This window comes from Aotus nancymaae, unplaced genomic scaffold (assembly GCF_030222135.1).
Source record: "Aotus nancymaae isolate 86718 unplaced genomic scaffold, 86718_ANA_hifiasm-v0.15.2.pri h1tg000022l_1, whole genome shotgun sequence".
Classification (NCBI taxonomy): domain Eukaryota; kingdom Metazoa; phylum Chordata; class Mammalia; order Primates; family Aotidae; genus Aotus; species Aotus nancymaae.
In genome coordinates this window covers 36,496,572-36,509,795 of record NW_026988435.1, presented here as the reverse complement: position 1 = coordinate 36,509,795, position 13,224 = coordinate 36,496,572, and the positions used below count along the sequence as shown (strand labels likewise).

At 41.4% G+C, this 13,224-nt stretch overlaps 1 protein-coding gene across 1 annotated transcript in view; it reads right to left on the bottom strand.

Annotated features, from left to right (window-relative positions):
* IFNAR1 (interferon alpha and beta receptor subunit 1) overlaps positions 1-12,812 on the bottom strand; it is a 37,431-nt gene extending 24,619 nt beyond the window's left edge. Inside the window, exons 1-4 of the mRNA XM_064380105.1 lie at positions 12,661-12,812; positions 9,480-9,603; positions 2,224-2,399; positions 23-180 (exon numbers count right to left, since the gene is read on the bottom strand). Coding sequence (XP_064236175.1) covers positions 23-180; positions 2,224-2,399; positions 9,480-9,603; positions 12,661-12,733 — 531 coding nt within the window. The 5' untranslated portion in view covers positions 12,734-12,812. The remainder of the gene's footprint in view (positions 1-22; positions 181-2,223; positions 2,400-9,479; positions 9,604-12,660) is intronic.
* Between the last annotated feature and the right edge of the window lie 412 nt (positions 12,813-13,224).

Sequence of the window (13,224 nt, the reverse complement as noted above, 5' to 3'; positions counted from 1 at the left end):
CAAAGGTAAAAATAATGCTTACTTCTCCACTTGAAGAATTTTTCCAGATAACTAAGCTGTATCTAAAGCTTGAACCATCCAAAGCCCACATGACACTATTTTTTGTTCCAGGAGGAGAGATGTTTATCATTATTGCCTTATCTTCAGCTTCCAAATGTACTTCTGGAGGACCAATTTGAGCTGCAAAAAAAATTGAAAGAATTACTATGGATCTTTGTAGGTAACTAGCCCTACATCACCCATGGGTACCCAGAGTTCAGTGGTGACAAAGGAATGAGAAAAAGACAGATTAAGAGAGAAAGTGGGATCGGGGGGCCATCACTTATTACTGGAGTAGACAGTGAAGGCCCTGAGCTCTGATCATCCACACTATTTATTGATTACAATCACTTTGATCTATAGGATGGGGTGGAGTGATGGTGGAGTGAATCAGTGAACCGGAACTGGTGTGTCATTCTAAGGATAACATGGCGGGTTGGAAGTTTAACAAAACAAGAACATGTGGTTATCTTTAGCTTATTATCTATGTACAGTTGGTGGAACATGGACCTTACAAGGAGCCTACAAGTCTGGCTACGTCATAGTGCTACGAAGGGGTTTTACGTCCTTGAGCACAGTGTTTATGGTAACAGAGCCTAGGTCACCCTGCACTGGACCATGAGGCATGGAGAGGCCTTCCTCCTCAGAGGCCTCCTGCGGCCTTCTGCAGTTTGTTGTTCCTTGTTTACGTGTTACTCATAACCAATTTATGTAGGCACTCTGTAAGTCCTTTCTCCTTTGCTGCTTTTCCCAACAGATCTTTATTAATACAATGCCAAAACCTTCATTCAACAAATAATTCTGAACACTTACTATGTGTCTGACACTTCTAGGAGTCAAGAGCATACAGATGGTATAGAAAGCTGTAAAATCAGCAGTGGAGTTACACAGAAAGCAAAGAGGTTCGACGACTGAGCCCAGCAGTCCAACACTGAAAAGTCGGGAAGATGAAGCGATCAATTAGCAGGGGGAGAACCAGGAAAGAGCAACGCCCCGGAGATCCAGTAAAGAAAAAACTAGTGACGACCACATCTATACTACAGAGGGATGAAGCCAGAAAAGGACTGGGAATTTGCTTGGCATTGTGGAGGCTGCTGTGACCTTGAGAAGAGTAGTTTTAATAGTGATGAGGAACAGAGTTTGAATGGAGAGGGCTGAGAGGGAATGGGAAGAAAAGTAGTATAGAAAGGGAGTACACATCATTCTTGGTAAAGGGCAGTGGTTCTCGAACTTTTTGGTCTCAGAAACCTTGCTTTTTTTTTTGAGATATGATCTAGCTCTGTTGCTCAGGCTGGAGTGCAGTGGCACAAACATGGCTCACTGCAACCTTGATCTCCCTGGCTCAAGTCATCCTCCCTCTTCAGCTTCCTGAATAGCTGGGACTGCAGGTGTGCACCACCATGCCTGGCTAATTTTTACATATTTTTTGTAGAGATGGGGGGTCTCACTATGTTGCCTAGGTTGGTCTTGAACAATTGTCCTCAAGTGATCCTCCCACCTCAGCCTCCCAAAGTGTTGATATTATAGCTGTGAGCCACCACACTCAGCTCCTTTACATTCTTAAAGAAATGACTGAGACTCCCAAACAGTTTATTTATGTGGGCTATATCTTTTTATATTAGCATATTAAACATTAAAACTGATAAAGTTTTCAATCCATTTTAACTAATTAATCCATTAAGAAACAACAATGACAAAACCTATTATATGGTAACTAACACTGGCTATGAGGAACATAAAAACTTAAGAGTAGTGCCGTTTTACGTTTTTTCCCAAATCTTTAGAATGTTTGGATTAATAAAGAATGCAGATGAATTTTACACCGAATTCTACGTTAGTGACCATATCACCACATCACACATCAAACAGGCTTCTCTGGAAAACTCCACTGTGAACACAAGGAAGAACAAAAATAAAAACGGCAAGCATGTCTTTGATTTGTTATAAATATAGCTTTGTCTTTGTGGCCCCCTGAAACGGCCTTGGGGAACACTCTGAGAACCACTACTATAGGGAAAGTAGAAAAAAACGGAGCCATAGCAGGAAGAAGATGAGGATTTAAGGAAATTTTTGTTCTTTTTAAAAGACGTTCGATTTTACATCATGCAAATGAATGGCTTGGAAAGTGAACTGCTCTAGTAATAATTACTTAAGAACATAATTCAGCGAGCAACTTTTTCTTACCTTTGTTATATGGTGTAAATGGGTCAACCTCATACCATGAAGAAGTGTTTTCTTTTTCTGCTCTTATACGCAATTTAATTTCTTCATAAACATTCAACTTGAGTGAAGAAAAGTTGCATTTGGTACTAGTAATATTCTGACACCCAGGCAGTTTTATCCAATTATCCGTCCCAGATCTTTAAAGTAAAAAAACAAACGAATAAGTGAGCAAATGTATAAATATGTGTCAAATACTTTCTATTTACTGATATTATAAAGCTATTATGGTTTAAGAGTTACTTTTTCTACTTGAGCTAATGTCCTATTAACATTTTAGTGTATACCCTTCCAGTCTTTTTCAATGCATATAAGCCAAGTTATTATTTATGAAACTGAATTTTAAAATTCAGTTCTTTATATAATCTTGTGGGTGGCTGCTTTAGGATTTCAAGGAAGCAGAGAAATAAATGACCCATAAGGTAAAAGTGAATTTAGTATGCTGGCTCTGTTAAAAATAGTTGTGTGACTTTTGGTAAACTATTTTGTGTTTCCGGATTTCATCTTCTTTATTTAAAGTTTGGAGCCTGGGCAACATAGCAAGCCCTGTCTGTACGAGGGGGGAAAAAAAAAAGCAGCAAAGCAGAGTGTGCTACATGTGTCCGTAGTCCTAGCTACTGGTTAGCTTGAGGTGAGAGGGTCATTTGAGTACAAGGGTTCAAGGCCGCAGGCTGCAGTATACTATGATCATATCACTGCACTCCAGCCTCAACAACCAAGCAAGACCCTATCTCCAATAAAACATAATAAAATTAAATTAAAATTGGGGAATTGGATTTGATGATTCCTTTCTGACCTCCTCCTATGAACAGACTTACCTCCCTAAGAAAGACCTTGGAAGCCAGGCATGGTGGCTCACGCCTGTAATCCCAGCACTTTGGGAGGCTGAGACAGGTGGATCACATGAGGTCAGGCGTTTGAGACCAGGCTGGCCAACATGGTGAAATCCCGTCTCTACTAAAATACAAAAGTTAGCTGGGCATAGTGGCGGGTGCTTATAATCTCAGCTATTTGGGAGGCTGAGGTGAGAAAATTGCTTGAACCTTGGAGGAGGAGGTTGCAGTAAGCCAAGATCACGCTATTGTACTCCAGCCTGGGCAAGAAGAGTGAGACTCTGTCTCAAAAAAAAAAAAAGACCTCGGAATCAGTATGGTTTCAGGGTTTCCTCTGCCCTCTCCAAAAGCAAACCAACCCTTCTGCTTGCTTGTCTCCATAATTTCTCCTATTACATTGCCAGAAAACAAAAAACTTTAAATGTTTACATAAACAAATAAGTCTTTGGAAGTAGAACTGGCCAATCAGAAAGCTGAAGTGATATTAGACTGTTCCTTTTGAAAAAGGGGCAAACATGAAGAAATCAAGGGCACGGAGTATAAGCAGAAAAGGACATGTTACCCAGACAGGGGAAGAAGGGCTTACAGGGAAACTGTGGGACAGAAATACACTTAGCAGATTTCTTTTCTTTTTTTTTTTTCCTGAGTCTGTTACCTAGGCTGGAGTGCAGTGGTGCGATCTCAGCTAACTCCAACCTCCACTTCCCAGATACAAGCAATTCTCCTGCCTCCGTCTCCCAAGTAGACGGAATTACAGGCATGTGCCACCATGTCTGGCTAATTTTTGTATTTTTTTACAAAATACAACATGGGGTATTGCCACGTTGGCCAGGCTGATCTTGAACTTGAACTCCTGACCTCAGGTGATCTGCCCACCTCTGCCTCCCAAAGCGCTGCAATTATAGGTGTGAGTCACCATGCCGGGCCAATTTAGCAGATTTCAAAATTTTTACCCATGTTTAAGCTCATCGACCTTAAGTCAAGGAGAAACTATCTTCTGGGAAGGCATTTTTGTCAAGCCTAATTCATTAGCTGATTTATTTATTTTTAATAATATCACAGATGCCATTTTTAAAGATGATTTAGATATTAGAAACCAGAGACGATGCCAAAACAATTTTGTTGCTAACCCATATACAAGTCTATCTTATTTTTAATAAAGGAAACATTTTTAAGAAATTGCCAAAAATATACACTAGCATATGAAATACTTCATTCTTGGCCAGCTTTCACTTCCAATTTATGTATCTGAGGCCTGAGATTAGAGCTGGCATTAAAAATACCTTAAACATTCTTGAAAAGGTTCCATATCAGAATCTATTTCTAAAAATCCAGAAACTCTCATTATAAACAGAAAACCTTATCAAAAATTTAAAACTTAATATAATTTCAACCCAACCTCACTGTTCATATCTGTCTTTCCTGTTTCAGAAGATGATGATGAATGCTCCATTAAAACCGTTTTCACACCTAATCAAGATATTGCAGCAGTAGCTACCTTTATATTTTCTTAAAAAAATAAAAACCCACATAAATCTGGCTGGGCATGATGGCTCATGTCTGTAATCCCAGCACTTTGGGAGGCTGAGGTGGGCGGATCACCTGAGGTCAGGAGTTCAAGACCAGCCTGGCCAATATGTGAAACCCCATCTCTACTAAAATACAAAAATTAGCTGGGCATGGTAGTGGGTGCCTGTTATCCCAGCTACTCCGGAGACTGAGGCAGGAGAATCAGAAGAACCCGGGAGGTGGAGGTTGCAGTGAGCTGAGATGCACCACTGCACTCCAGCCTGGGAGACAGAGTAAGACTCCCACGCAAAAAACAAACACCACCACCAAAAAAACACAATCATTATCACATGTAATAATTAGCTCAGAACAGAATATAATCTGAAATATGAATATGTAACCAATGTAACATTTGTTTCATGAAATCCATTTCATAATATAACTTCATGCCATCTTCACTTCTCCCATTCACTGAGGCATCCCTAAGTAGTCAGAAGAGTGCTTGGCATGAAATATATTCAATATTTTGAGACAGAGTCTTGCTTTGTTGCCAGAATGGAGTGCAGTGGCACGATCTCAGCTCATTGCAACCTCTGCCTCCTGGGCTCAAGTGATTCTCCTGCTTTAGCCTCCCAAGTAGCAGGGATTACAGGCATGCACCACCATACCTGGCTAATTTTTGTATTTTTAGTAGAGCCGGGGTTTCATCTTGTTGTAGGGGTTGGTCTCAAAATCCTGACCTCAAGTGATCCTCCAGCCTTGGCCTCCCAAAGTGCTGGATTACAGGTGTGAGCCATCACACCCAGTAAATATTTGTTGAATGAAAGAATGAATGCCTCACATCACAAACATACGACATTTTAGATGTAAGTTATAAACACTGATATTTTAGGTCACGTATGTTCTATAGACACTGGAATTGTAACAGTTTATTTATTCATCTGCGTTTCATTACTGGTGGTAAATGTGCTATATTCTAAGAAATACTATGTTAAAAAATACCTGTCTGCTGCTGACATTAATTACATTTAAATTGATCACTAACTCTGTGTCATTTTCCTGAGAACTTTATATAAAATTACTCAATACTCAGAAGAACCTTCTTCATTAGATATCTTATTTCTGCGGTTTCCCATTCCAGTATGCCTGGGCACTTCTGGTTTAAGCTTGTTCTTCCAGCTTATCTAAAATTTAAAGGGCTCTTTTTACTCTCAAAAGTATCCCGGTTTGACTGCTAAATTGTATGTTGCCATATTAGTTATCAATTCAATTTAACAGATAAGGAAATTGAGACACAGAGAATAATTAGCAAAGGATGGATTTAAACGCAACCAGCCTCAAGTTCATACCACAATGCTACAAACTTGTAGTCTGCCATATTTTTGCAAGGTAATTGTCTATAAAGCTGGTGGAACAAAATAAAATAAGAACACACTGAAATGTGGCATTCAATGCTAAAGTCAGAATGGAGGGCAGAAGATTACCATGGACTGAAGAATTTAGTACAAGTAATAATGTATGACGGAACAAAAGTATGAGAACATTATAGGTTTTTGTTCATTATAATGGTAACTTTATGTTTAAAATTTTTTATGCTTTATTTTTAAAAGTATGTATTTGTATAAATTTATGGGGTACAGGTGCAGTTTTGTTACATGTAAAGATTATGTAGTGTTGAAGTCAGGGCTTTTAGGGTATCCATCAAATAACATATATTGTACCCATTAAGTAATTTCTCATCCTCCATCCCTCCCACCCCCTCACCCTTCCAAGTCTCCAGTGCTATCATTCTGCATTCCACAGCCATGTGTATACAGTATTTAGCTCCCAGTTATAAGAAGGTACGATACTATCTTTCTGTGTCTGACCTGTTTCACTTAATGGACACCAGTTCCATCATGTTGCTACAAAAGACATGCTTTCATTCCTCTTTATGGCTGAATAATATTTCCATTGCATATATATATGAAATATATATTATTTTACATATATACACACACACACACACACATACATACATACACACATATTTTCTTTATTCAGTCATCCACTGATGGAAACTTGGGTTGATTTCATATCTTTGCTACTATGAATAGTGCTGTGATGAACATAAGAGTACAAGTTTGTTTTCAGTATAATGATTTCTTTCCATTTGGGTAGATACTCAGTAGTGTGATAGCTGGATGGAATGATAGTTCTATTTTTAGTTCTTTGGGAAATCTCCATACTGCTTTCCATAGAAGTTGTATTAATTGACATTCCCCCCCAACAGTGTATAAGAATTCCCTTATTTCCCCATCCTCACCAATTTTTTTTTGAGACGGAGTCTTGCTCTGTCACCCAGGCTGGAGTACAATGGCACCACCTTGGCTCACTGCAACCTCCGCCTCCCGGGTTCAAGGGATTCTCCTGTCTCGGCCTCCCAAGTAGCTGGGATTACAGGTGCCTGCTACCATGCCCAGCTAATTTTTGTATTTTAGTAGAGACAGGGTTTCACCATGTTGGTCAGGCTGGTCTCGAACTCCTGATCTCAGGTGATCCACCCGCCTTGGCCTCCCAAAATGCTGGGATTACAGATGTGAGTTTACTTTTTCACAACAGGCCTTTCACCTAGGGGAGACGATATCTCAAAGAGGGTTTAGTTTGCATTTCTCTGGTGATTAGTGATGTTGACCATTTTTTCATATACCTGTTGGCCATTGAATGCTTTCTTTTGAAAACTGTCTTTTCATATCATTTGCCTACCTTTTGATGGATTTGGGTTTTCTTGTTTATTGTTTGAGTTTCTTTGATATTAAGCTCTTGTTGGATATATATTTTGCAAATATTTTCTTTATACAAGTAACTTTAAATAAGGGTAATCTAAAATCATTTCTTCTCTACTTAAAATAGTTGTTCAAAAGGAAATTCCAAACTAAGGGAAAAAACAAAACTGGTAACAAAACTCAAAGTTCAATTTAATGAAAATCTCTAGAGAGAAAAATTTTTATCAATTCTGAGAAAAGTCATATATGCATTTGTGTGTGTGTATATATAGACATGTGTATGTATACACAATGTGTGTGTATATACTGTATGTATATACATATAGTATATACACGTATATATACAGTGTATGTGTATACATATACATACAAATACGCAATTACTGAAGCTGTGAGATTCATATCCCAGTTTTAGTTACAACTCGAGAACAGTAGTGTCACAACTGTGGCTGAAGTGGTGAGATCCTGGTTCAGGAGGGCCTAACGCCTTATTTCTTCATTGCCTGCTTTTTCTTGGACAGGGGAATATGGTTAGCAGGTGGGGCCTCAACACCTAACCAGAAGGAAAGGTACTGTACTTCCTGATCTGCGTTCTCCTCTATATTCCTCCTCCTGTTTGCTTTTCCTCTTGAATTATTAAGTAGAAAGTGCTAAAGAAGAGACATCGACATTCCAGAAAATCTGAGTCTTTGGAAATACAAGGTCCAAAATATTGATTTTTAATTTAATTAATTAATTGATTGATTAATTTATTTGGACGGAGTCTCGCTCTGTTGCTCAGGCTTGCCTCCCTGCCTTCTTTCCTTCCTTCCTTCCTCCCTCCCTCCCTCCTCCTTTTTTTTCCTCTCTCTTTCTTTCTTTGGGATGGAGTCTCGCTCTGTTGCCTAGGCTAGAGTGCAGTGATGCAATCTCAGCTCACTGCAACCTCTGCCTCCCAGGTTCCAGTGATTCCTGCCTCAGTCTCCCGAGTAGCTGGGAGTACAGGCATGTACCACCACATCTGGCTAATTTTTGCATTTTTAGTAGAGACGGGATTTCGCCATATTGGCCAGGCTGGTCTCAAACTCCTCACCTTGTGATCTGCATGCTTCAGACTCCCAGAGTGCTGGGATTATAGGTGTGAGCCACTGCGCCTGGCCTTATTTATTTATTTTTGAGATGGAATTTTGCTCTGTCTCCCAGGCTGGAATGCAGTGGTGTGAACTTGGCTCACAGCAACCTCTGCCCCCTGGGTTCAAGCGATTCTTCTGTTTCAGCTTCCCTAGTGGCTGGGATTACAGGCACAGGCCACCACACCTGGCTAACAATACATTTATAAAGTGTATCTAGGTCAGGGCAGTGGCTCAAGCCTGTAATCCCAGCACTTTGAGAGGCTGAGGTGAACAAATCACCTGAGGTCAGGGGTTTGAGACCAGCCTGGCCAACATGGCAAAACCCTGTCTCTACTAAAAATAAAAAAATTAGCCAGGCATGGTGGCATGTGCCTGTAATCCCAGCTACTCAAGATGCTGAGACAGGAGAATCGCTTGAACCCAGGAAGTGAAGGTTTCAGTGAGCCAAGATTGCACCACTGCACTCTAGCCTCGGCAACAGAGCAAGACTCCATCTCAAAAAAAAAAAAAAAAAAAGTGTCCAGCCTGCAGCCTGGGTGACAGAGCAAGACTCCATCTCAAAAAAAAAAAAAAAAATGTGTATCTAAAATTAAAATGTGGTGTATCATGGATCTAATAGGAAAGCCTGACCACAAGAAGCATGATGGCCTATTCCAAGGATTTGGATGGGCCTTTTGAAGTACTATCCCATATCCTCAAGATATACCCTAATTCAGACCTCAATTTATATTGAAAGAAGCTGGAACACCCAGAAGAAAGAAGGAATGGCTATGGGTTGGAGACGCTGTCTACCACCCTCACCCCCAGTATCTTTTGCTTCAACACCCAAAGGTGTATTTGACTAAGTCTCTATAGAAACAAAGTAAAAAATATTATGCAAAATAGGCATAACATTTCTAAAAAATAGAAAAACCAAATACTTTCCAAATCTGAAAATTATGGTGTTAAAATTGTAAAAATTATTCAGGTCATTCTGACAAATCATAAGCAGAGTCACATACTTTTGATAATCGAATGAAAAAGTCACACTCCTGAGAGACTCATCACTCCTGTTCCACTTCAGGATAAAGTTGTCATCTATGATGTCGACTTCTACTTTTTGAGAAGATATTAGATTTTTCCCACCTATAAAGGCAACAAGAAATAAGAACATTATATATAAACTGTACAGATATTCTAAATGTTATTCTATCCCTCACATCCCTGATTAAAGAATGAATACTGTGAAATATAATGAAGTATATTTTAAAAATCTAAAAAAACCTAATGATTACTCCCAGCACAGCGATGCTGCTGATTATATTTCTGCATCTGAGAGAGCTGAAAAAAAGGTTGATGTTTTTTCCTCTTTGAAAAAAAAGAGTTGCCTTTTAATTAAAAAACAAATGGTCTCTGCATAAAAATAGAATTTTTCTTGGTCTTAGAAGTGACACTGATGAGTCACTCTTATGATGTGGTTCAACTGTTTAATGTCCTCGATTTGATTTCACATTGTATGTCCAGAGATAGACAGATGTTTCTTGACTTACAATGGTGTTATGTCCTGGTAAAACTGTAAGTTAAAAATACCAACCAAAAATGCATGTAATACCCTGAGAAATCCATCATAAACTCAAAAAATTGCAAGTCAAACTATCATAAGACAGGGACCATCTGTACTTCATATACTCTAATAGTAGAACTGAACAGATGTGATTTGAAAGATGGACAGCTATTTACAGGAACAGAATATTCACGTAACAAAATCAAGAGCCCCAGGGCTATCAGGCCAGACTCCGGGTTTGATTTCTGACTCAGCCAGACTGGCCTATATAGCCTCAGGCAAGTTACCTGATCTCTCAGTTGCTCAGTTTCCTTGTCTGTTAAATAAGGATAACAGTATCTACATGGCTCTTAAAGCGTAACAAGTTTATACCTTTAAAACACTTAGATTAGTGCCAGGCACACAGCTAAGAGCTTAAGAAATGCTAAATGCCTATAAATTATATTTTGCCAGCTCTCTTCTAACCTAATTTTAAACTAATTTCTTAATGCACACCCTCTTGGAATGTCAATTTTATATAAATTTTCTGGAAAAACTTTTCACATTAAAGCAAACATGAAATTAATGCAAATTTTTCATAAATAAAAGACTTCAAAGAAATTACTACAGGTTGCACCAGGAACCTAGTACCCACATCCTAGGAAAAGTATACTATGTATTCGTGGAAAAGTTTGAGAAATAGGATATCATGTGCTACACAGGTATGTGGTTTTCTAAGCCAACAGGTAAGTATTTTGAACCCACACGCAGGCTCACAGACCACCTGGATTCCTGCACTGGGATGCCAGCCCTGTTTCTCTTTGGGTACTCCTCCTCACTACAAAATGACCTCTCCCGCTCTATCAACCTTATAATAGTTGCTATTCTCCCATGCATTCCAGGTAAGTATGAAGAATTTCAGCAATTTAGCCTGGTGATGCCCTGCCTTTGTATTTTTATTATTTTTGTAAAGGAAAAAAAAAAATCTCAGGACCTCTCCCAAATTTCTTATACAAAAGGGAAGGTTAAGCCCAGAGGCCAAATGACTGCAACACCCGCTTCCAAATGAATGGCTGTTACTAGCATTATCCTACAGCCAGATCCCCCAAGGAAAGATAAAAAGCCTCAGCCATCTGCAAAGGACTGCCCTCACAGATCATTCATAAGTAAATTCTTTGCTGGTCTCCCATAAATAAGGGCATGTCAACTGTAACTTTAGGTCTACAACTTAAGTCAAGTTCTTAAAACTAACATAAACAGATCACGTGTGGTGGCTCACGCCTATAATCCCAGCACTTTGGGGGGCCAAGGTGGGTGGATCGTTTGAGGTCAGGAGTTCGAGACCAGCCTGGCCAACATAGTGAAACCCCGTCTTTACTAAAAATACAAAAAACAGCTGGATGTGGTGGCATGCACCTGTAATCCCAGCTACTTGAGAGGCTGAGGCAGGACAATCACTTGAATCCAGGAGGTGGAGGTTGCAGTGGGCTGAGATCATGCCTCTGCACAACAGCCTGGGCAACAGTGAGACTCTCTTTCAAAAAAAAAAAAAACAAAAAAGTATAAATAAAAATGTCTTCTCATATTTTGGATAGTTTTCTCAGTCTTGGTCTAGAACTGCATTTACTCGACTAAAAAGTATGAATATTTTTATGACATCTGAAAGACTGAGCAACATTACGATCTTACTAAGATAACATTTAATTGAGTTTTGAACATGCTTATTTCTTTGGGGGAAAAGTAGGTAGTCATGTAAACCAAAAATAAAATTCTAAGACCCCCAACCATCTAAACGGACCCCTCCTCTCAACGAACGGCATTCCCAAGTTAACCTGAAAAACTAGTTCAGGCCTTCCACAATGACAATGTCAATTACAAGCTTATCTTCTCCGGTCCAAAACAAAGTCAAGAATCCACCTACCCAGAGACATCTGCATAACTGACTCCTCCTTTACTCTCTTTTTCTCTTTAAGACACTCATGGTATCTTACTTATAATACAGATTTCTTGACCACTAACTAAAGTCTTACAGAACTATTTGCCTTATCACCTCCTGAAAACCTCTCTGGAAAACCAGTCACAGATGTGTCTGTGGCTCATTTCTCCCGCATGCGCCCTGAAGCAGGCTTAGTAAACCTCGAGGACTGAGAATGATGCCTCAGTCACTCACTCCCTTCGGTTGTCATTTTTTATGGGCCTGTAAGAATCCTGAGGGCAGAGAAATCCTGGCCACACTTAGCTCACTCTCTCGTGGGACGGGGCGCCTGTTAACCTGAGGAAATGCGTTTCAGGAAATGTTTTGTTTATTATCAAATATGCCACCTGAGCTGCAGTACCCTGCCGGAAACCAGCACACTCGACACAAAGCTCTGGCACCGCCACTTCCTGGGGGTGGGACCGGGGCGCGCCCAAGGACCAGTACGCCGGTCGCAGGCAAGCGGCGAGGGAGGACTCACAACACCACTTTCTCCTGTTATTTTCGAGCCCAGGTTGGGTTTAATCTGAGCGCTGCGGCTCGGGACCCCAAACCACCGGGGCAAAGAGGACCAAAGGGTTCCCAGACTGGGCGTCTGTTGCCCCCAACACCATCGCCGTCCCCGCAGCCCAGTTGCGCGCCCGGTCTCCGGCCCCACGCCGAGACTCTCCTCCCCGCCTCTCACCTGCGGCTGCGGGCAACACCCATGACGCCACGGCGACAAGCACCAGGGTCGTCGCGCCCAGGAGGGCGACCATCCTCCGCGAGCCGCCGTAGGTCCCACCAGTCACATCTCCGCTCACGCGCAGCTCCTCTTAGCTCACATCTCCTAAGTCACATCGGCGCTCTGCGCACGCGCTGCCCCTCCTGGCTGTCACCGCCCCTCTGTGCCCCGGCCGCCCCGCCTAGCCCTCACCGCCCCACCGCGCAGGCGCCGCCCCTCCTAGCGCTCACTGCCCCTCTGCGCACGCGTCGCCCCTCCTGGCTCGCGTGGCTCCTCTGCTCTACTTCCTTTCTGTTTCCTGTTAGTGGCGCATCTGGCGCAGTTCACGCTCGCTTTCCGGGAAAACCCCGCCTCACAGGAGCCTGTGACCGTCACTGGAACGTGGCAGGCGCCTGCGGAGACCCGTCGACCTTGGAGTTCGCACGTCTCTTCCCCCTGTCTGCAGCTGAGGGGCGCGGGTGTGGTCCCGATCGCTGCCCGGCGCTCTTCGTCCTTGCCCTGGGGCGCTCGCTGACCCTAGAGCCT